Source organism: Curcuma longa, chromosome 4 (genome assembly GCF_044706935.1).
Source record: "Curcuma longa cultivar G26 ecotype Majalengka, Jawa Barat chromosome 4, ITB_CL_G26_1.1, whole genome shotgun sequence".
NCBI classification, from domain to species: domain Eukaryota; kingdom Viridiplantae; phylum Streptophyta; class Magnoliopsida; order Zingiberales; family Zingiberaceae; genus Curcuma; species Curcuma longa.
This window is the reverse complement of record NC_133864.1, coordinates 2,153,232-2,176,982: the sequence shown is the minus strand read 5'-3', so window position 1 is coordinate 2,176,982 and position 23,751 is coordinate 2,153,232. Positions and strand designations below refer to the sequence as shown.

The 23,751-nt window shown below is 34.9% G+C and overlaps 1 protein-coding gene across 1 annotated transcript; it reads right to left on the bottom strand.

The window, feature by feature from the left end:
• Positions 1 to 323: 323 nt before the first annotated feature.
• Positions 324 to 23,192, bottom strand: LOC141826552 (uncharacterized). The gene is made up of 18 exons (XM_074713807.1): positions 23,107 to 23,192; positions 19,697 to 22,737; positions 19,339 to 19,489; positions 16,636 to 16,793; positions 16,442 to 16,521; positions 14,886 to 15,017; positions 14,703 to 14,819; positions 14,373 to 14,465; positions 13,638 to 13,715; positions 12,271 to 12,327; positions 8,834 to 9,569; positions 8,698 to 8,753; positions 6,686 to 6,762; positions 6,469 to 6,551; positions 6,279 to 6,358; positions 5,982 to 6,061; positions 5,043 to 5,088; positions 324 to 1,873 (listed from the first exon to the last, which is right to left on the bottom strand). The coding sequence occupies exons 2-18, from the start codon at positions 22,683 to 22,685 to the stop codon at positions 692 to 694; spliced, it is 6,195 nt and encodes a 2,064-aa protein (XP_074569908.1). The 5' UTR covers positions 22,686 to 22,737; positions 23,107 to 23,192; the 3' UTR covers positions 324 to 691.
• Between the last annotated feature and the right edge of the window lie 559 nt (positions 23,193 to 23,751).

Genomic DNA, 23,751 nt, shown 5'->3' with positions numbered 1-23,751 from the left:
ATCTATTTACCCTCCTCTCTTGTCATTCCAACCCAACAGAGGCCAAGCAAGGCGCAATAGTTGGGTTCCTATGACGGATATATATGATCTGCATACTAGTTTTCACCAAAATGCACAATCCCAGCTTCTAAGCCCCCTTATACAAGTGAATTGAACCAAATATTTAAAAGCCAAAGACACCAGTTTACCTTCTTGCTTCCCTATTCTTCCTTCCTTTTGCCTGCCTCCTACCTTTCCAAACAAGTGAAGAGACCTACAAATGAGCGTATAATCAATCGAAAGAAAAGTGCTATGTATAAATGAACACAACAGATCCGCCAACATGAAAGGGAAAACTCTACAATGATGTTAACCATTGATCCTACGAGTAGCGAAAGTAATTCTTCTAGCTGATGCCTGAAAGCACAAACTGTTCAACACTTACTGATTTGTTCAAGCAAACCAAAAGAAAGATGGAAGGGAAAATTAATTAGAAGCAAATTTGCTTGTAAAAGAATAAGAGATACACAGAAGCGCTTCAACTGCTGCTTCTACCTTTTTCTTCTTCTTCCTTTTTTTTCTCTCTTTTACTGTTCTCAATTAAATGAGGTCTCAATTATGCCTAGCTGTTTAGAGATAACATTGCCATTTCTTACACTTGGGGAACAGGAATCACCAATAATGCCCCTCAGATTTTCCTACGCCTACACTTTCATCTGCCTTTTTGAGCTTTGGAGTTGACACAATCTTCCTGGGGGAAGGGAGGCCAGTATTTCCTCTCACCCCTGAAGCTCTTGCCACTCTCTCTACATCTTGAATTACCACCAAGTTCAGAAGCATTGCCTTCTTGGGACCAGGGAGCGCACCTCCGAAATTTTTGGTTGTTCCTTCTCTCTGGCTGAAAGAACCTCCTGCCATGGCCATTGGAACTCCAATTCATTCTTTCCCGAATCTGAGGGTTCCTTGGCCAAGTTTTTGATTTATCTGCTGTCATTCCTGCTGATACAGATTGAACAGGAGCATCTGCTGAATGATAATCATGTACACCTGTTTTGCATAAGTGTGTTGCACTTGAGGCATGGGCTGAGCTGTTGTTCAAACATCCCGTTCCAAAATTTTGGTGATTTGGTTGTCCTCGAGGATATGAAGGAAGGGGAGGAAATGGGTGGAAAGGAATGCTTGGTGCAATTTTCCAAGGATTGTGGTCCTCAGAGTCTACTTTTCGGTCAGGGGTTCCCAGATTCCGAACGGCGGTCATAGGAATTCCATATGACACAGTCATGTGCGAGAGAAATCTATCCTGACGATGACCTGCAACCACTTCACCACAAGAAACATGATTCTTCAGTGGTGAACCAAACCCAGGAGGTACCTCCTCATCTGTACTATGCCGGACCAAAGCTTTCCCACTAGAAGCTCCACAATCCTCCTTAATCTGGCTCTGACTGTGTCTCAGAACTTCAGTTGTAGAACTAAACTCGACATTTGAAAAAGCAGTTTTCTTAAGTTTCAAACATGGTTCTGTTGTTTGCTCTTCTCTTGACCAGATGTTTTGTTGAATTGAAACTTTGTCATCAGATGGTTGATCCCATCTACTCTTCCGTTTGCGAGTCCTTGCCCCAGAATTTGAATTATTATCGGTCAAATTTGCAAATGTTTCCCCATGTTGATTGAGTAAAGTCGGAATAATTGGTTGCTCCATGGGTTCACTAACACACACAATGGCATCACTGTCTCTTGAGCCTAGATCAAGGTGGCATTTAAAGAATGATAAATGAGACCGAGCACCATAGGATCGCTGTGAATCTGGTACCACATCTCGGTCTGATGGTTCAACTCGTTTAATTGCACGAGGAATCCACTTCTCTCTGAAGTTACGAGCAATTTGTTGAACCTACATACAAACATTAGAGTAGTAAATAATCAATGGAACAAAAGTCCATAAACAGAAAGTCCATCTTTTCACCCATATTTTGGGTACAAATATGCAAATGTAAAGCAACAACTAGCAAGCACCAGCATCAAAAATAAAAATGCAATGGCTATCAGTTGGAGTAGAAATGCAAGATGGTTATAGAAATTGAATTGAACTAGAAGGGCATCCAACATATGTAACAATACAGTCTGAACAAGCTACTTATTAAACAGGATTATTTTTTAACAGAAAAGAAATCAAAGTATTAAAATAGAAGTGAAATAAATAACAACATAATTTCCATAGAAAATCTCACTATGATAAATATAATGGATGTAAACACAACATTGTAGAAGGCAATGGGAAGATTATTAGGCTTTATTATTCATTAATATAAAATTACACTTTCAAACGTTGTATTACATGATATAGATAATTAGGTTCCTAGATTTCCACTTACGTTGGCTCAAGTTACTAAGAAAACTCAATTGGTTTGTTATAGATATATGCAATCTCAAGATCTACTAAGGACTTGGTTAGTAAATTTGCAAATTGATTATTGGAGCTAGCAAAATATGTTAGAACTTAATAGATTACACCTTCTCACTGAAGAAGTGACAATCAATCTCTATGTATATCTCTCTATCGAGCACTAAGAGATGAAATTCATGATAGCTTGGTTCCATAGTACAACTTAATGAATGTTTAAGTCCGAGTTCTGATTCATTCATGAGCTGTTCAACTCAAAATAAGCTGCCATATAGCTAGTGTTATAGCACTATACTTTGCTTATACACTCAATCTAGTTATGGCAAACTAACTCTTGCTCTTCCAAAAATTCAGATTGTCTATCAGGAGGTACTAATAGCTCAATATAGATCTTCTATTTCACTATCTGGGGAGAAACATACACACGATTTAAGGACATTCATCTTGATATAGAAGACCTTTCCTTGGTGCATTTTCCAAGTCTATAAAATTGTTGACACCGCCTTGCATTTTGCAAGTCATAGAATTGTTAATGCCACCTTCAATGATCATAATATAAAACTTGAAAAATTGGCTGATCATGCTCACTAAAAACAATACCTTCTCTTGTAATTCTAAAGTAGTTTAGTGTCCTAACCAGTATTCTACTTTCTCAAATTTATTAATGGTTCCCCTCCTCTGGTATCAATTCAACATTCGAATCTGTAGAGGCTTTAATTGGCACATTCTGAGTGTACTGATTTCCTATAGCATATCAAGCACATATTTCTATTCAAAGATATAAATCTCTCCCCCGTGTGAATAATCTCTATATTAAATATCTTATTTCACCCAAATCTAAAAGTGTGAATAAAGGTTGATGAAGATAAATTCTCAACCCTGTGATCTCTACAGTGTCATCAATTATAATGATATCTTCCATAGAGATAATAAAGAGAATATATGAAAAATAAAATGTTGAGTGATTGAGACACTTCTAATTTAAGGCAATGTGAAGGAAGCAAGAACATGAAGGGTATCTCATGCGAGTAGCACAGCGTATGTAGGAAGCGACGGAAAATGTCACACATGTTGTTCGTGGAGGATATGTCTAACAATAGATCTTATATATCACAAGAATGTCACATAAAGATTCCCACATTGTGAAAGGAGCAAGCAGCATCAAACTTTATCAGTTTACTTCAGTTTGGTTTGAATTGAAATGAATTAGCAACCACATCATAATTTTTTATACTTTTCATATCAAATTGTCTATTTCTAACATAAACTTTATGATGTTGAATTACTTAAAATACATATCAATGACAAATATTTTCTAATAACCAGAAAAAAAATTGTGGTTTGGTTTCTTTCACGGTTAACCAAACCAAAATGTTGTCATGCTTTGATTAACCCAAATTAAAAGAAGCCACTTTAGTAGAAAAGAAAAGAAATTTTTTATTCATTTTGGTTTAGGTTTCCATGTTTGAACCAAATAATGCACAGCCTCTAATCTTAATGGATTCCCCTCATTTTAATTTCTCGATCCTAAGAACTCTTGAGGTCTGAAACCTGAATTTATTCAACTTACAAAATATAGAATCTAAGGTCATCATTGATAATACTACCTTATTCTATTTTCTCTCTTTTTTTATGAAGCTACTATTACACTTTTCTACTTTTCTCTCCTAGTCGAACATCAATCTTAATATTTTTATTTCTAATGCATAATGTTTATATGCATTGGTTATGATTTTATTGTGCAACACTCAAAACCCAAAGCTCAGCAAATTGTACAAGAGACCAGAGTCTTTTGAATTTTATTTTTACTAACAAGTACAAGAAGATAACACATACCTTTAAAAGCTCCTCTCCAATTTTCCACTTAATCTCCATTCATATAAAATTCACCAATATTTATTGTTGGGTAACCAAATAATAACTCAAGGATTTCCTCTGCATCCATTTTATTACTCTTTCACCTCTTTTATTATTGCTAAAACTTCTATTTCAACCTAAAACCTTTAATTTCTAGAGCTCGACTAGATTGCAAGTTTAATTTATTTAAAATACATTATTAACAATTAGCAAAATATAATGGGGTGTGGCTGATTAAATACACCATTTTGGTACCAAACCTAATAATTTGTCAAATACATTTAAAAAAGAAAGATTGATGTAAACCTACAACTATAAGAACATATCATTATCTGTGACAGTTTCAATTGTTACAAGACTAGTACAAACATTATAGTACACTATCACATTGATATATGATTGCCAAATACTTCTTGCACTTCTGCCACAATTATTTAGGAGCTTTATTGTATACTTTTCTGCCCTTTCACCTAAGATTTTAGGAAAGACATTTGACAAAGATATTTATAAAGCAATGCACCAAAGGATGGGACTAACATGGATTCATGATAATGATGATGGTGGTTTTGAAATGCAATCAGAAGAAAGTAGGATGCAGCTATAGTTCATTAGATGACACGGGAGAAAAAGCAACAAGAACAACTCAACTTTAGTAGACATATTGATCAATGTGATCAAAACAAAACATCAAGGTAGAAAGAACAAATCATGACAAAAAAATATTAGTCAATCTAGATCAGAAACACTAGTGTGAGGCAAAAATATAGTCAATCTAGATCAGAAATACTATAATTAGGTTTACCTGGATGTCATTATGCCTGGTTAAACTCACCATTGATTCTTTGAAGCTGTAAAGAAATGTCATTAATCCCCTTGATATGTAACAGTAGATACAAGGACAATGTTGAAATACAATATGAGGAAAGACTAAATAAAGATTGGGTTGGAAATGTTGACTTGATACAAATGAGTAAAGCAAACTAAGGAAACACATCCAAAATCCATTTACTGAAATGGTACGTATACATAGATGACATCATAGTGCACAACAATGACAAGGTTACTATTTGGCTGTGTTTGTTTGCCTCATCCATCTATAAGCCGTTCAAAAGCTGCCTTGGTAAAAGACAAAGAAATTTGCAAAAGAAAGAAGAAACTATAAACTTTTAATTTCTTATCAATGATAAACTTGGTTACTTTAATATGGGGCATGCATAATCAAATGCATTAACAAGAAACACATCGGTCATCCTTAAACCAACCAATATCCAAGCCCTATCCATTCATAGACAAAAGATACACGCACAAGAAGAGGTTCACAAGATAATAGCAGGCTGTGTAAGTTTAAACCCAAACAAAAATAATTGGACCTATGAAAAGGCAACTATTATACTCTAATTTCCACCATCCTAAGACTAGCTGACATTCCATACTTATAAAGTGTCACTTGTAAATGGGATATTGGATTATTACCCACCAGATTCAAATCATACTTGAATGGTTTGCTCAGTTCCCATCGAATATTTTGGTTATATTTCCTAATATATCAAATATAAATATAAAAAGCAAGTCAAACACATGGAAGATTAAAATCAAGGTTAACTAAGTATCATATATGAGTTTCATTATTTGAACTAAATAAACACAAATGCAATGCAATTGTATGATGCAAAACCTTTCTAAGTCTATGCATACAGCTAATAATACAACAAAAAACATTTTAATAAAATTTGCTTCTAACCTCTCCATCCCACTACATGGAGGACCTTTATTAATGTGCTCTGGAGTAAGAATTTCTTTTAATGCAAGAAACTCCAGCACCTGCATGAAAATAATTATTTAATGAAGGAGACTATATGGTTATTTTAGCACAAAATAATAACTCAATTGCACAACAAATATTTGTGCCTATATATTAAAGACATCATAAGTTCCACAAGTGAAGGGTGCAAACAAAAGTGTACTATAGACTGGGTTGACTTAAAACCCAGGCCATATCTAAAAAGAACATGACACTAAAATGAATAAATTTGCAAACCTTGAGAAGCTTTCGAATTATAGGAATTCTACTAAATATACTTCGGTTCTGCTTCATTATATTGTGCAACATCTGCAAGCCTAAAAGATAAAAAGCAAAAAGAAGAAAAAAGCTTATTATGTTTCAAGCATTAAGTTTCATTTGCACTGTAAAAATGTTAGACAATGCAAAACATGAGGATATAGCATACCATTCTTATTGATAATATCCATCAATACTGTCCGAGATTTTGTTTTGAGGAGTGCATCAAGAATCAAGGAAAGGTCCCGTATACTAAATACCATGGAAAGTTAGATATTCACCACATAATAACCAACTGTATAAGCAGAATAAAAGCTAACTTTTAAAATTGTTAGATATTTATCAAATAAACAATAGACCAATCACATACGGGGCATAACAACTACCTTTGAGAAGTGCCTCCAACATTATCTCCTGCTGCTGCAGTCAAAAACAGAAGCTTTAAATAGCCTCTAGTAGCATCCTGTTCACAAATAAAAAAAAATAAAGCATTGAGGATAAAACATGATAATGATGGTAAAACTGAAAAGGTTAACATAGATAAGATTGTAATTAAGCAAACAAAATTTAGAAAACAATTCATATAACTTCAAGACATTATAGTGAATGGCATGATAAAGCAGGTCTAAACAACATGCACTCAGCCTAGCAAGTAACCACACAACACTAATCAACTAGTAGCTCCATGGGGTTTAAGAGTATACCACAAAACATTACACCATTATTTTGCAAATCATCCACATAAACTGTTTATGTTACTGTTGTATTCTGATTTTTTTTCTCATTTTCATCTTCTATTTTTTTCCTCTATGGTTGGGAATCAGGTTTAGGGGTTGGACTCATTTGAGCATCGTTTAGGGATTATATTGAGGTGAGAGGCCTTTCGTGAGGTAAATTGAGGCTTAGAACAAGTAGGGCTCAATTTTAAATCCAGCAAGGCTTGAGTTGGAGTTAATTTTATCATGTTAGGGCGGACCTAAAGTTAATGTGGATTAAATTGAGGAGTGGAGGAGTCTTGTTAATGTTAGTAATGGTTGATCCAAATAGTGAACTGGACCAGTTCAACGGAGAATTCTAGTTTAGTGGTTTATCTAGGGTTTCTTTCCCAGAATCTATTCATTACCCCTACCTCTTTACCTTGCGCGTTCCAACCCCCCCCCCCCCCCCCCCCCCCCACTTATCTTGTGTCTCGAAAACCCCAAACCAAAGTACATGCTCCTGCAATTGTGTTCCAATTCAATTCTTTTGGTTATCAGTGAGCATCCTTTATCCTATTTCTGTTCCTTTATCACAGTTTATTAGATGCCATGGCTGTGATTCCAACCTTTGATCTCTTCACCAAGATAATTTCATAGGTTTGTAGCCTATGTCAGGTAAGTGGAGGATATATTTTTTTCCTTCTTTTCGTTGGTCAATTTCTTGAGATCTGATGTTGGAATTCTGTGATGGTTTGGTGTTGGCCTATGACAAAGTTATCTATCTTTGGTGAAAAGTGGATTGGTTGTTAAGGAATCCTTTTGTCAAGGTTGGATCTCACCCTTAATCCTTTTGGTAAATTGAGTTATTCATCATAATTATTTTGATTTTAGGGGCAGAAATTGTGGAAGATTTTGTGTAGCTCACTTCCAGACATGGATACCTTACCCTTGCTTGGTTAGTGTCATTATTTGACTGTGCTGCCCAACACGACACGAGACTTTAACTACTTTAGCCAAATATACATCTAGACAAATAAGAAGCATACATTAAGTATTGCATAGGACAAGATTTAAATTTTCTTTTGTATGAATTATGTTAATTGGTTTAACTTGCATTATACATTACACATTATTATATGTTAGTGTTGTTTGTTTTATACACCTTTTATTCATATTCACTTACACAAAATAATAAATTGCTTAGAATAATTAATCTAATTATCAAATGTTAAATGCAAATTTTGTTTATCTTGGTTATTTAGGTTGATTAATTTGTTGTATCATGTAATAGACAACCCATGCTTTTAAGTAATAGATAACTCATATTTTTTAATCACATGAAGCTATACATCATTGTCACTATACTTCACATAACACAAATGATTACTCAACCCATATTTCCTACATATGCATTTTAAATTTGTACTTGCTAAGAAATTTATATTAACCTATACAGAATATTGCTCAGTAACCTACACCAAATGTTGGACCTCATAACTAGTGGAACCATTACCTTACAATGAATCAAGAACAAGACTGAATAGCATCAATATAATCTACCTTCCATTTAAAAAACAGATGATGAATGAAGCATATCAAAATAGTCCAAAAAGAAAGTAAAACTAATGCTTATCAATGTTACAGAATAACATGATGAATATAATCATAAAGAAGCATATATTAAATGGAGTAGGTCTAACCTTCCGCTTGCTAATGCCCCCATTTGCATCCAACAACTCATTCAGTTCTTTTTCAACTGCAGAAATAGGGAGGCCAATTAAAATTTTGGCATTCATGACAAAAAGCAACCAATCCCATTAGTAGTAAGGCGGTTACCTCTCTCGAACCCAGCACTGCTAGATTGTACTGATGATCGTTTAGATTTTGGTGGCACAATAGCTTTTACACTTGGCTTGATTTTTTTTACCATATGACTTGACTGAGAAGACTTTGGAATGTTAGTTTTTACGATATTTAGTTGCTCATTACTAGTATCAGATGTTGAGGCAATGTTTACAGAATCAGTAATGAGGTCAGCAATCGACGGAGAAGCTTTAGAAGGAGAATTAATTTGCTGAACATCTGTCGAGGGAGAGCAAAGGATCTCTCCCTTTTGATTATCCAATGTGTTTGAGCTGTCTTCTGGTAATTTGATCTCGTTCATAGGTCTAGAAATAGATTTCTGGACCTTTAAATTGCCAAAACCAGTGAATATGGTATCATTATGGCTAGATGCACATAATGTATCTTTCAATTGTTGGCAATCATCTGCCATTGAGATTGGAGAACACTCATCTAATAATTTCTTTTTTTCAATAGAAACGTCTGTATCTTTCAGAAGGAAATCATGGGCATCAGAGTTTGACATATCAATATATGATGCCTTTACACTATCTTTGTGGGCCATAATGGGTTCAGGATATTCATCATCCGTATCGTCTTGAACAATTACCTCAGTGCTCAATGGATCAGCACCAATATAACCTCGACAAACAGAAGAACCACAAACACATTTTTTGGCAGCAGCACCAAATATCCGTACATAGTTGTAATCAAAAGTGAGTTCTTCACCCTGGGAAAGACCATGCATAAACAAGAAATAGCAAAAGAATCCTAGATACAAGATAGCATAAGCAAGATATGTCAAAATCTATTCTAAAACAAGAGAATGCAAATACAAGTGCAACTAAAGTAGGCTAAATCACTGGTGATATTTAAATTAATTAAATCACTTCATCATTCTCCCTCTATCCCTCATAGCTTCAATTCTAACGATTTCCTACTTAATCAAGCATTTAAGATTGAAATATGTTATAGAAAGTTCAAGTTCTATAGTTCCATTAAGGACACTGAAGGAATTTGAATTGACAAGGAACAAGCACGCATGATCTTGACATTCTAGTAGTTTCAGCAATTATTGCAGGTTTATATTTCCATCACATCACTATTATAAGTTGTTTCATGGTACTTAAACTTGGTGATTCCTATGAATTTGATATTCTAAGGGTGTTAATTTCATTCAACCTTTTTGGCCTGCTTAGGGGGCTTGTTGCTCAAATTTATTATAAAAGAACCACATACCTATGTTCTGCACCTAAGCAATTTTCTGACACTTCAATGATTAACCGTGCATATGATTGTGAAATTCCCCATTAGAAGGGTTTTAAAGATTTCACATAGCATTCTGCTCCAAGATGTGCTTTTCTTCCACGAGCAAAAGTGATATCATGCAGATGTACTACAATCACTATTCAATCTGCCAACATAACTATGTAGGAAAGCAAAAGGAGCTGTATAAGAGAAGGTTACTTTGTGCTGATTTTCAACATCTGCTGCCAAGCAAAATTTTAAAAGGATAGATTTTGTAGCACCTTAATGGCTAAAATGAAATTTTGATGGTTAGGATATTTTCCTTTATTCCAATAACAGACTCAGTGACATCAAGCACCTAAGTAAAATACAGACTTGATGTCTTGAAGCAGTCCGACAATGATCCATGTAAAGAATTTGTAAGGTTGACTCACCAGTTATCTCAAAAGCTTGCTTTTTTACTTGTTAGGCAAGGACCAAGGCCACCACACTTGTCCATGCGGGAATAATGAGCAGGAAGCATCCTTTCTTCAACATGCTCCTTCATGCTCATTATGACCTAGAGTTATGAGCCTTTTTTATTTTGACATGCACAGGATTCGAACTCTAATGCTCTTGCTCCCATATGTTGTTAACCACTTATCCCAAACACTTGAGCTGTGACAAGAATAATTTTATATAATTGACCACTTGTCTATGTGGGCATGGAACATCAACAAGATTGATTGAAGAACCCCACCATATGAATGGTAGTTCCAGAAGAACTTAGACATTCTCTTTGGTTAGCCAAGAGAGTATGGTGTAACTAAGCTACAGCCCTTCCAGCTATGCCTGGAGAAATCCACATTATCTACGACTTCAGACTCTCAGCTGTGTTATTATAAAAAATTTTCCATAATATTTCTGGAGAAATAAGATGGTTGGAGGCGTCTTGTCAAGCAATAGTTTAGGAGATGAGCCCAGGATCCTGGCTGCTGAATGATCCTGGTCGATTATCTAATGATGGTTCTCGTCATTTGGGAGCTATGATTGGCTCAGGAGTGGGTGACTGCTCATGATCTCATTAAGGAACGGCATTGATGGAAGTTAGCCAAGCAAGGAACTCTGATTGATTGTCCATCCCATCTCTCTGATTGAAATGGTACTTTCTGATTTTTTTTTTTTTTAGATGAAGGGTTGATATAGTTCTCTTATGTATCAGAAATCCCTTGTTTGGTAATGTTTGAGGAGACACATGTGAGGAGGATTCTAAAAAGTGGGTTTCTTCATTTGGAAAAAAAGTGCTGGAGTGATTGGGTGCCTGATCTTAATGTGACTTAAATTCTACCTAAAGTCTGCTCAAACTCCAGAAAATTGGCCTTTGTGTGACTGAATTGTTTCTTCAAAGGGCTGTAAACAAGTCAAGTCAAGCTTTATGGTATTCAAGCTTGTTTGATAAGATAACCGAACTAAGTCAAGCCAAACCGAGCCTTAAGTGAACCAAGTCGTTGAAATGATTATTCATGCTTGGCTTGGTTTCCTTTTTATGAGCTTGAGCTTGGTTCAAACTTGACTTGAGTTTGATTCGTTTAGATGTTATCGAACTCTCAATTCATTGTTTGAAACTTTTATATTTTAAGTTTGTTTGGTTGGTTATTCACGAATAGTATTCATGAACATCGTTCACGAACGTTGTTCACGAAAGAAGGAGTTAAACATATATGTATTCAAGCTTATTCATTTAATTTAATGAATTGTTCAAACTTATTCATTTAATTAATCTTGTATATATTGAAAAAACATAAACAAGCTCTTACCAAGTCGAACACCAAGCTTATTTTATGAACGTTCAGTTCATTTACAGCCCTACTTCAATGTTAAATTATTCTAAATACAATTCAAATAACAGTGTTGCTTTTTTTTGTTCCATTCATTCAGTGCAATTCCTCAATGCATAAAAAAGACTATCTTCGTACATTTTTCCCTTAAAAATGTTTTTCTATGTCAATTACATGTTCACAAGCATAATATATATTAGTATTTGCCACAAAAAAAATGGAAAATTGCATGCCTATTATGAAAGCTACAGCTGTTGCTATTAACAGATACAAATTTGAAGATAAGGTAGGCAATCCTAAAACATCAAACATATAGCTTTAGTTCAACTGATATAAAGAAAAGAATTTAAAATAATGAAATGTAACCTTTTTTATATTCCTTATTGCAAATAGTCCGATGCAAACTTCTCCATTTACCATCCACTGCTTGTCAAGAAAATATATAACCAAATTATATAATATATTAACAAGTTATATACTAGGGAAAATGAACATAAACAAAGGATATTTGTTTTAAAATTAAAACATATTTAACAATTTATCGAGATAACAAAAGAAATTGGATGTAAAAAGAAACAGAACATGACAGCCAGTATAGTAACCAAGCAAGTCTCTCCTCTATACATGTTCTCTCTCACCACATACCACACATTCCCAGCCGCCTCTTCCTAACTCAAGCTATCTTCCCCTCTCAAGCGTCTTCTCTCCCTATCTCTGTCACCACTTTATTTCTCTTCTTACAGGCTTGATTTGCTGAAGTTCTCGATGTGAAATTTTCTTTGCTTATTTTACTCTAGTTCACCTCTTTATGTTTCTTTCATTCTAAAATAATTAAGCTTCACCCATGCCAATCCAAGTTTTAAATATCAACAATCCTTAATTAATGCACAAACACCAGGAGCATGACCTAACAGTATGCTCTTACAAACTGATATCAGTAGAGAGGATCCTACTCTACCTTAAATTGTTTTTGATATATTAGTCATATTATTGACGTCCAATATACATTAAGCATGAAATAAAATACAAAAATAAAAATTTTGTTTTCTTATAGGTGATTAGAACATATGGTATTAAGCTGAATAGTTTCTCGACTCCAAGGTGAAATCAAGGCAGACCAGTCTGCAACAACCATATGGTTGACATAGTTAGCAACAGCCATGTATTGACGTGAGACAGCATAGAGAAATCAAAACTAACAAAGACTGAGACTGGCGTCAGTAGAGCGTCTCACATTTAATAGGAGGATATACAAAATAAATTGTTGTCGATATGTTAGTTATATTAGACTGTGTTTCATTGAAGTGTGATATACATTAATAAAAATAATATGTTACAGTAAATAGAGCTGACACAACTCCATAAGACGGTATTGCTTTAAAAAATAAAACAAGAATTAACAATGTGCATCAGCTTATTTTACAGTAAAATTACTTGCAGAATCTTAACTAACAACACACTTGTTTTCTTGGTTATATTATGCTGCTGATTAAAAAATCAGAGACAGAGCTTCTTTGAACTTTGAACATAAAGTCCCTTTGCAAATATTAAAAATGAACTGATCCAAGTTAAGCATTACAGTTGAAAATTCCAATTTTTAGTTAAAATAGCGAATGCTCTCTGAAACAAATTACACCTTACTGGATAAACACTTGAATAGTGAATGCTCTCTGGAATATGCATCACATGCTTAATAACATGTAGTAAAAGCTGAAATAGAGTAAAAAAAAAACCTTCTCAGTCCGACAATTAGGCTCACAACTATGATTGATAAAACGTCCCAAATTTCCTTTTGCACATGCATCTATTACCTGAATCATGTAGGAAAAAAAAAGGCTAGTTATCTGAAGAAAATTAACAAACCAACATGCATAAGATCCACCTGATTGACTAATATGTAGCTGATATTTTCTGTTAATTTTCTCCTACTTGATGGAAGATAGTGATGAATTAATAATTGGGAAATGTAAAAAATTTGCTATCATTATTTTGAAAAAGCAATAATCTGGGAATCCTGTTCCCATTACAGTTCAGATATTATTGTCTGTCAGCACAAAATATTTAAAAAAAGCCTCAACCATCTAACATTTTCTGTAACCTATAACAGTAGCAGTGTTGTAAAGATATCCATATTGAAAATTATTTACAAGCATCAATCGATGCAAGGGTACGACAAAACCACAACTTGCACTCATGATTTTAGAAAAGAAATCATCCATGATTCCTGCCCCCACTAGGACTCAGATTTTTATTTGTCTTTAACCACAATGTGACAAAAAAAACTCAATCATCTAATGTTTTCCATAAAGTATTGCAAGTGATGGTACTAGTAATAAGTGAAGAAAATACACGTCTTTTTTTACATACTGCAAGCCAAGGAAAATATGTTGCAGACTAGCATTGAAATGCTATGACAAACTAAAAGAGCAATGGTATTTAAAAGATAGGGTAAGATGAATAGGCCAAACCTCACCACCATTCAAGGTCATGAAGTAGAAATGCTTCTGACCTCGGGAAGCGTAATCTCTTTGACGGGCTTCATATGTAGCAAAATCAAGCACCTAGAAAATTAGCTGAGAACTCAGTGAAGTTAATTATCAAAAAGAAAGAGCAAGATGATTAGTCAACTTTGTCGGTATGTTGAATTGCCATTATTGTCAATTGATGAGGGAAATAAATTAAAGAAAAATTGGAACTTTTGTTAGAAGAGCGATAAATCATATTGATGCACCATATACACATCTATCCCATTGTAAAAAGAACAAGTAAGAAGAACAGAAAAGGAATTTTAATTCTACCTCTCCTACATACTCAATGAGAAACTGTCCACAGGATACATTATGAAGCGACTGGAGCCCGAATCCTTTTTTCCCACAAGGAATCGACTTGAGTCTGGCATATTTGCGTTTCTGGAACTGCTTCCAAAAATTTTACTATGAAACAGAGTCCATATGTTCAACCAATAAGTAGTAGATGCAGACCTGTTGATTCGAGCAAAGCTCCCCACATGGGCAGGTTCCTTTGACACACTCTATGTTGAGCATCCGGTTCAAACATTGATCTCTACAACCCATACTGCCATCTGAAGGAGGCTTACAATGACAAACCATGATCTGTTTTTTATAAAAACAAACAAAGGGGAAATGATGATGATAGGGACAAAAACCAATGAGAACCTGCATATTCATCTAAAAAGAAAGAATTAAATGAAAAAACAGTTCTTTTAAAAGAGATAAAGCAGATGAACCTAAGAGGTATGCCACCCACTAAAGTAACACAGGAGGAATAGCTATATACTGATGACTAGCACTATGTTTCAAAGCATCAAATTTAGAGGAAAGGCAAAAAACATTTCTTGTGGTAACTGGTCAGTGAATGACTTATTTTCAAGCTTAATGGGATAGCATCTCGGAGAGAGAATTCAAGCACAAACAATAATAAAATTACATTTTGACCCCAATAGTTACATATTATAAACAATGAAGTTGCATTTTGCAGACAAAGGCTAAGGAGTATTTTGACAATAATGAAATTCAAGGCAGTTTGCAGAAGAGGTAAAACCAAACGTTTTGGAAGCTAAAACTGAAGGGTGAATCGTTTACCCTACTGATTTGGTTTTCCACTTCAACTGAATGTTTTCTATTAATTGGACTGGATAAATTTTGCTTTCCAATCCTGGTTGAACTGATTTAACTGGTCAGTCTGAATTTCTTAATAAAAATAGAGGCGAAATGAAATACTCTCACTAGTTAGAATTCCTTTGTTTAACACACTTCTTTGGGGGAAAAAATGGAAAATCACACAGCAACATATCTGTAGAGCATTCCTTAGATTAAATCATAATTTGTATGACATTTATCACCAGCATATATATCTTTATTCCATTCAGATACCCAACTTGATTAAAGTTTCCCTTGTAATTACCCTGACAATTGGAGTACACTTCCTGCCCATTTTTATCCTAATATTCATGTTGGTCACATGTCCTATTTGTCTTTCATCTCTCACTGTGTGCTGTACTACTACTTACCCTATTTATAGTATCTTTCCTAAGTGGAAAAAAGAAAAAAATTCCAAAATTAGAATTGTTTCTTAATCTAGAAAATCTACTCCAGATCCCAACATCCTTACCTTACATGAAACCAACTTCAGCATAAATATTGGTTTGTTACTAAAAGCAGCAAAAATATATGTAAGCCACACTTCAGTAGTATTCCCATTTTCTTAATAGATGTATAAAACAAAGATACCATGATAACGGTAATCACATCGAGCCTAGGGAAGATACATATCGGGATAGCTCCCACACTATGCAGGGTGAAAAGTAAAGGTAAAGAAATTTTCTCAATTAACTCCAAAACATTGTCAGCATTGACAACTGCTGTACATCTATTGTTCCACAAAGAAAACTCAAGATAATTATGAAGTGAAGACGTGCGTAAAAGATTTTCTTACGGAAAACAGAACTCAGTCTGAAAATCAAAGACTAATTACACTACTGCATAAAAGAGTTTTAAATGATGATATTGCCCCAAACCTCATCAATTGTCTGATTTTTTCGATTACGATGGAGATACACATTGGATTTGACAGGTACCCAAGGAGCTGGCTGGTTAGCTGAAAATGACGGAAAGAATATGGATCAAAAGGATAACTGTTAAAATGCTCAAGTACATGTTAGTTATATGACTGATATATTTGCTTTATCAAATAGCTCATGATCCTACCAACCTAATTTTGACTTTACAGGTAAAACATAATTTTTCTTAGCAGCATCTTCATCACAGGAAGCATCAGTAATCTCCAATTCAGCATTTATCTCTGAATTTGTCTTCTCTTGTGGTATAGAACAATCAGCAAATGCCTTGTCTGTGTTATCCTTGCAAGTCCTGTAAATATTATAACACATGTAAGTCTAGTGCATAGCTAAAGGGATCTGTAAGACACATATCAGTTCCAAGCCAATCAAACATGCCATTACATCACCCAAAATCCTTAAAAATGCATATCTCACCAAAAAACAGTCATCTAAAGAACATAGAAGAGAGTTATTGACTCAAATACATGAAAGAATCTAGTGAATTGATAAAAAGGTAGAAAACTAAAACAATTTTTCACCAAACAAATTATTCTGTTTGTTATGGACAGCGATGTTTTACTCTTGGCATGTGAACTGGAGCCATGGCAAGAAGCTAAAGTTCCTTCCTCTCAAGCTCAAACATGTACAAAATTACTGAAGTATGAAGTATCTGGGATTAGGTCGGTAGTAAAAAGCTGAGCAACATTAAGCAATTGCATTTAGCAAAAACTACAAAAAGGTAAAAGAAAGAAGAATATGTTGTTGCAGTAGTAACATTACTTGTATTTTTGCATTCTAGTCTAGAAATTTTGAAATTTTACATTTCAGTCCTTCAGAAATATATTGTTACTGCAGCAACAATAACTGTAAAAAAACTAAGGAAACAGAAAAAATCTACATCAACAGAAGGGAAAAAAAGAGGATATCATCACACTAATTAGAGCTGACATAAATCTACGACTTTAACATCTACAAAGCTTGAACCATCTCAATATTATCACATTTTCTCTTTGAAAATTCCTTTTCATATTTAATTGGTTTTCCTCAAAATTTGTGTATATCATCAAATATTATTTATATAAAAAACATACAAAAACTTATCATATTGTTCTTTATTAAAAAAATCCAATCATTGACATTGTTTTACTTGCAATTAATTTGTTTATTATCATATTTTTTGCACTATATTTATTGCATTGCTTCATTTTATATTTATCATTATTTGTCTGCAAGATGGAATGAAATATCATGACAACCACCAAACATATGCGGCATGTAGATTTTAGAGTGAGAGATATTAGATGCATTATACTCATGCAAGCAAAATGAAAACTAAAACAAAGATACCTCTAAATTCATACAAATTCAAAGAGAACATGTGAGCAAATAGAGAAAATGAAATATAATGCCTGAAATGCATGCCGTCATAATTAGCAGAGTATGTTATGATTTCAATTATTAAAGTCACCAAAGTATTCTTGTTAGGTTAAAAATGGATTAATCAGAGCAGAAAGAAGGTGAGATGGGATGAGCAAATCATCTTCTTCTCTAGCAGATTTTTGTTATGCAACACAAGCAAGTGGGAAAAAAGCAACCGGAAAATCATCTCAATTAAAATTGGAGAGTTCTCCAAGGCCATATGTACGACCTATTTGCTAATTCCATGGGTCATTGATAGGATATTTTAGATATTGTTCTATCAAAATGCATGTGTATCCTGGTCATTTCACTAAGGTTTTATTCAATTGGTGTGGCTAACCTTTTGTATAAACAAGTTGAGCACAGGAATTGTCCAATAAAAGCAAATGGTGATTCAGGATAGAGGCTGTCCTTGTGTAATGATGCCCAGTTTGGTTCAGAATTTTATTAAACTAAAATCTTTTCTCGTTTCTTAGAAAATAGAATCTTAAAGTTGAAAATAAATATTTAGAATTGACTTTTTTAAAACATTTAAATTCATTAGAGGTTAATGATGTGATTTTTTTAATTCTTAATGACTTTATTATAATTTCGTTTCTTAGAAAATAGAATCTTAAAGTTGAAAAAATAAATAAAATAAATATTTAAAATTGACTTTTTTACACATTTACATTTATTGAAGTGAATGATGTGATAAATATTGTTTCTTTTTATTCTGAATGATTTTATTTTAGTTTCCAAAAAAATGCAAACTAAAAATAGAGAAGTTTTAGTTACCAAACAAAACCTTGACACTTCAAAATGTAACCACTTCAAAATGCCCTAAAGCACCATGAATTAGTATAATTATATGACAGCCAATCAAAACTCTCTGCTAGCAAAAATACAATGTTAAGTAATTTATGTGGTATACTCTGTCATTAACATAAAATTGACCATAAAAAAGGATGTCTAAAGTTTAGTGTCAATCTATTAAAAGATTTTATGTGGGATACTCTCTCACAGAAATCTAAGATTTAACATCAAAAAGAACACATCTCAATTTCTGGCACTGCAGCCTGAATGCATTAAAGCTTCTATTTTCTCCCGATCAAATGATCAAAATGCATTGAACTCCCACAGAAAATACTCAGTAATGCAAATCATTTCAGATTTTTTCCACATCAAACATTCAGGTTTTAGTACTATATCTGACAAAGAGCAGATTATTGTCCCAGGAATCAAGTCTCACATCAGAAGAAATATTCTAGTAAACATTAAATATGCTGATTAGTTCCTGAATGACTAATAAACAATAATAGCCATTTATTTATCCATTCCATAAACCATATAGGATTTAAGCGCAAGTGTTTCTAAAGTAGAATAGAGGAAATCATAAAACATTATATAAGATATATAAGATATATTAGTGCAAAATTGCAGTAGCAATTCCATACCAGTTACAGTTAGTTTGCTCAATGGTATCTGCAAGTGCAGTTGGTATGCATCGCCATTTCTGGCAATCATCACAAAGCACCCATGCTTGCCTCTTTTGTAGAGATTGACTATCTAATCCAGTGCTACTGTTCTTCAGTTCCAACTCATTACCTGCAGGTACCAAAATGAGCACGAGAGAGCTATGTCAAAAGTTACATTGCGACAGTAAGTGTGTCAATCCTATCATAAGTACCTCATGTCTAGCAGGCTAAGATTTTAAAAGGAAAGGTGCTAAAATCTATAAACTGAGGTAGTTTAGGCTTGATAACAAGCAAAAAATTCTCTCTTATCCCTCATTATCGATTACAGTTAACTTACAAGTTAATGTTGGAGACCCTGACGTGCTCCTGCAAACTTCCTGGCTAGCATCTAGCAGCTGGTTTTTCTTTTTGTTTCTTGTCTTCTCTAATTTCACTGCATCATGTTTCTTTTTGTCAAAAGATTTCAGTCTGTGAGATCTTGAAGAATCAGTTTTAGTTGCTTTCCCTTTAACCAAACTCATTCTGTCACTTTTTGTTACTTTCTTTCCTTTAATTTTATCAGACATAAACAATTCTCCTTCTGGCTGTATATTCCTGATAGAATTACCAGGCAATGTCCAGGTTTTACACTCCGGCTCTTGCAAGGGTTCTTCACTGTGGTCCAATTCTGCCTTTCCATGGATACTAGACTCACCAAGAAATGACCTCATGGAAGCTTTCATGTTGGCCTCGTTTTTAGACTCTAAGGATACAAGATTTTTTCCCCTATATCCATTGCGTTTCTTCCTAACATATTTTAAAGGCTCTGCAGCAATGTTCTCAGTCTTTAAATTCTGAAATTTATCATTGATCAAAGTATCCTCATATAAGTCATATCCTTTTTGCCTGGTCTTTTCAACTATTTCTACCAAGACTTTCTTATTTCCAGTTTGATGCTGCATATCCAATGGTAAAACTGACTCATGATCTTCTCCAGCATCCTGGAGCCTCAAAATATCAGTATCAGTAGGAATGGCACTGGCAACTGGATTATAAATATCAGAGTCGGGTGAAGATTCTTGATCGAGCAACTGTTTGTCAACAACCGTGTGAACCAAGGATTCCAGGCCCATTTCAGATGAAATACCAGGGCACTCCCCAAGCATGTCATCAACAGATACATCTTGTGTTAGAGTACTTTCAATGTCCTTATCAGCTTGCTGTCCATCTTGTTGAACAAACGATACACCATGAGCAAGCATATGAATCAAGGGTTCACCAGCTTCACCATGTATATTGGGTATGCCCACTTCAGTAGTACCACTTGAGTTTGGTAAAGCAATATTACGCCCTTCCAGAGAACAATGTGAATCAGCAACATTCAGGACATTCAGTTGCCGATTATTTTCATCCTTTAGGTGGACAGAATCAGTTGAAAAGGATAATTGTGTTTGCAATGATTTAACAATACTACCCCTGCTACCAGTTTGTATTTCCCCTTTAGCTCTTTGGTACTGAGTTCTTTTAAAGGGTTTATTCTGAATCTGATCCAGAACAAAAGTGGATGTTCCAGGCCCATAATTTACTGTGAAAGATGTTATTAAGTTGGAAGCTTCACCCCAGAGAGATCTTCGTGCCATTCTATTGAAGCAGCTTCTTTTCCTTGTGGGTTTATTTTGTATTGAAAACGATGAACTACCATCAGCTACAGTCTTGCATTTCCTTGCTTTATTCCTTTTTCTGGTTAAGTGATTGGGCTTTGAATCCATCTGTTTGTTTCTAAAGGACACAGCACGTTTTGGATTGGTTCGCCTAAAGACAATCGTAGGATCAAGTTTTGAATCAACTGTCCCCCCTTCACTCACCTTTCCACAGGATTCTTTTACATTGCTACAGCTAGTAGATGTCATGTTAAAATTACCAATGGCTGCTCTGTCATAATTGGTTCCTAGTGAAGGATCAAAAGAGTGACCCAATGCAGCAGTACATGCAGTGAATGGTTGCTGCAAGGATGATCCCTCTCCTGAGAAGCAAGAAGCAACTTCCTCAAAGGAACCTTCACTTAATCCTCTAGCTATGTTTGAAACAAGACAAACAGCTCCATCAACAATCTGCTGAGGTGATACAAATTTTCCCTCAACACAAAAACCATCTTGTCTCAGCCTTCTCAAGGAACTTGAACATAACCCCTGGTCATCTAGTGAATCAAATGGCTCGTGTTTTTCATCATTGCCACCATCTAATACAGGTAGTTTATCCTTGGGAAGGCTACATTCAAGTCTGTCAGTATCTATAAGGAGTGTGTCCTCCACTTTACCAGCTACCAAAGAGCCAACACATGTAGCATTCATGTTATCAGAAAGAGCAATGCAAGGTTCCACTTGCTGAGGCATTAATCCATCAACACTGATTGAGGAGCAATCAATTGTTAGTCCAGAATAACCCAGAGGAGGTTTTCCACCTCTCTTGGAACCTTTCTCATTGTGGGACTGAGCAATTGAATCTTCAACTTTTAAGGCATCTTCTGCTGCAGAAGTTTCAGAAACATCTGTAAATTTTAGTGATGATGACAGACTTGGAATTCTATGATGCTTTTCTTCATCAATAATCTTTGCACCCTTTAACAACTGTTTGTCCTCTAAGTCAAAGTAACCGTCCATTTTGACAGACCGAACAGATCTTTCATATGATTCTGTGTTCTCCTTCCTGTTATCGGCACTGGAATGAATACCTCTGCCGCCACAATCAAAACAAATTGTGCTCAAAGACTCTCTAGGTAGCACATCTGTAGTTGTATCTGGAGTTATAACACACAGACCTTGGCCCACAACAAGGTCATTTTTTTCAAAAGATGGCAAATGGCTCTCACAACTTTCATTAGTCTCCTTCATATCCTCAACACATAATCCAGCTCTATTCATAGATTCAACAGAATTACCCTTCCAGTTATCCGATATGAAGTAAGTTAAGTCTTTTGCTGCAACTGTTTTTTGGTTTTCAGCTGAGACTCCCTGCTTTATAATAAGTTTATTTCTTTCTTCCTCAACTCCAGTAAAACAACCAGATTTTTCATTTACATCCTTTATCTCCTCAATGAATGCTTCGTCCTTGTTTCCAGAATTTAAAATAGAGATGTCTTCTAGATGGTTATATCCATTCACACTATTGAACGCCTTCTCAGTTAAACCAGGATTGTCATCCACCAGCGCACAAAACTCTTCAAAACTTGGGAATTCCTCCCCGTTTTTCCTATAAACAAACCCATCATTGTTCCCTTCGGGCATTTCATCTCCAAATCCTCCCGGCGATCCAAACAAAATATCTCGATCGCCAAAGGAATCCCTCATTCCTAAGACAACCTAAATCATACCCAAATTGCTCGACAAATGATCCAGCCACCTGAAATAGAAGAGGGTAAAAAAAAACAAAAATAAAAGATCAATTGAATGCCTAAAAACAGTTTTTATCCCGTACCGAACCCACAAAGATCAAGAACGCAGAAAGATAAGGACATAGCCAAGAAAGTCTTCAAATATATGGCCATAGAAAACCTACATTGAAAACCCTTGAAAATGTCCGCCCGAAAATCCGCTGGAACAAAATCCCCCAAAGGGGAAGCGATAACCCTAATCGCAATCACAGAAACAGCCAATCCAGAGACGAAAACGGGCTTTCGTCAAAACCATCCAACGACATCGTCCCAAAACCAAACCAATAACAAAAATTCAGAAAACAAAAAAAAACCATTACAAAAAAACCCACGCGCACCTGGAGAAGGAACCGCGAATCCTTGACGCTCAGCGAGAGATCGCCTCCTCGTCGGCGTCCATCCAACCCCTCTCCCTCTCTCTCTCCCTTCCCCTCGGTTGGTGTTACGGATTTAATAATAATCAAAAAACGAAAATAAATAGGGCGGCGGCGCTTTATAGAAATTGTTTTTCTTGCCTTCTACGATTTCGGAGGGGGTAGATACTTCTTCGACTCGCTCACCTATCCACCCGTCTTTATCCTGCGAGCGGTCCCCAATCCGGGCCCTACCTATCGGCCAATAAGACTCTTCCACGTCAGGAAAGTCCTCTTGGCATATGTGTTATATATTCTCATGGTCTTTACGCGGAGCCGAGGAGAAAAAATTAGTGTTTATTTATTAATTTAATTATTAAATGATAATTGTGTGTAAATATAATATATTTTTGGGTGCCTAAATATAGTAAAATGTACAATTTCAGGGGAGGAGGAATGCAATGATCAGGCCACTTTTGGGGGGGGGGGGGGCCGTTTAGGTCTGAAATCTTTATTTTAGCTTTTAATTTTTCTTTAATCTTAATTAGATTTCAGTTTAATAGATGTTGATGAGGGAAGGTTTCGAGTGGTGGAATAGGTAAGGATTTCAAAAGAAGAGTTTAAGAATCT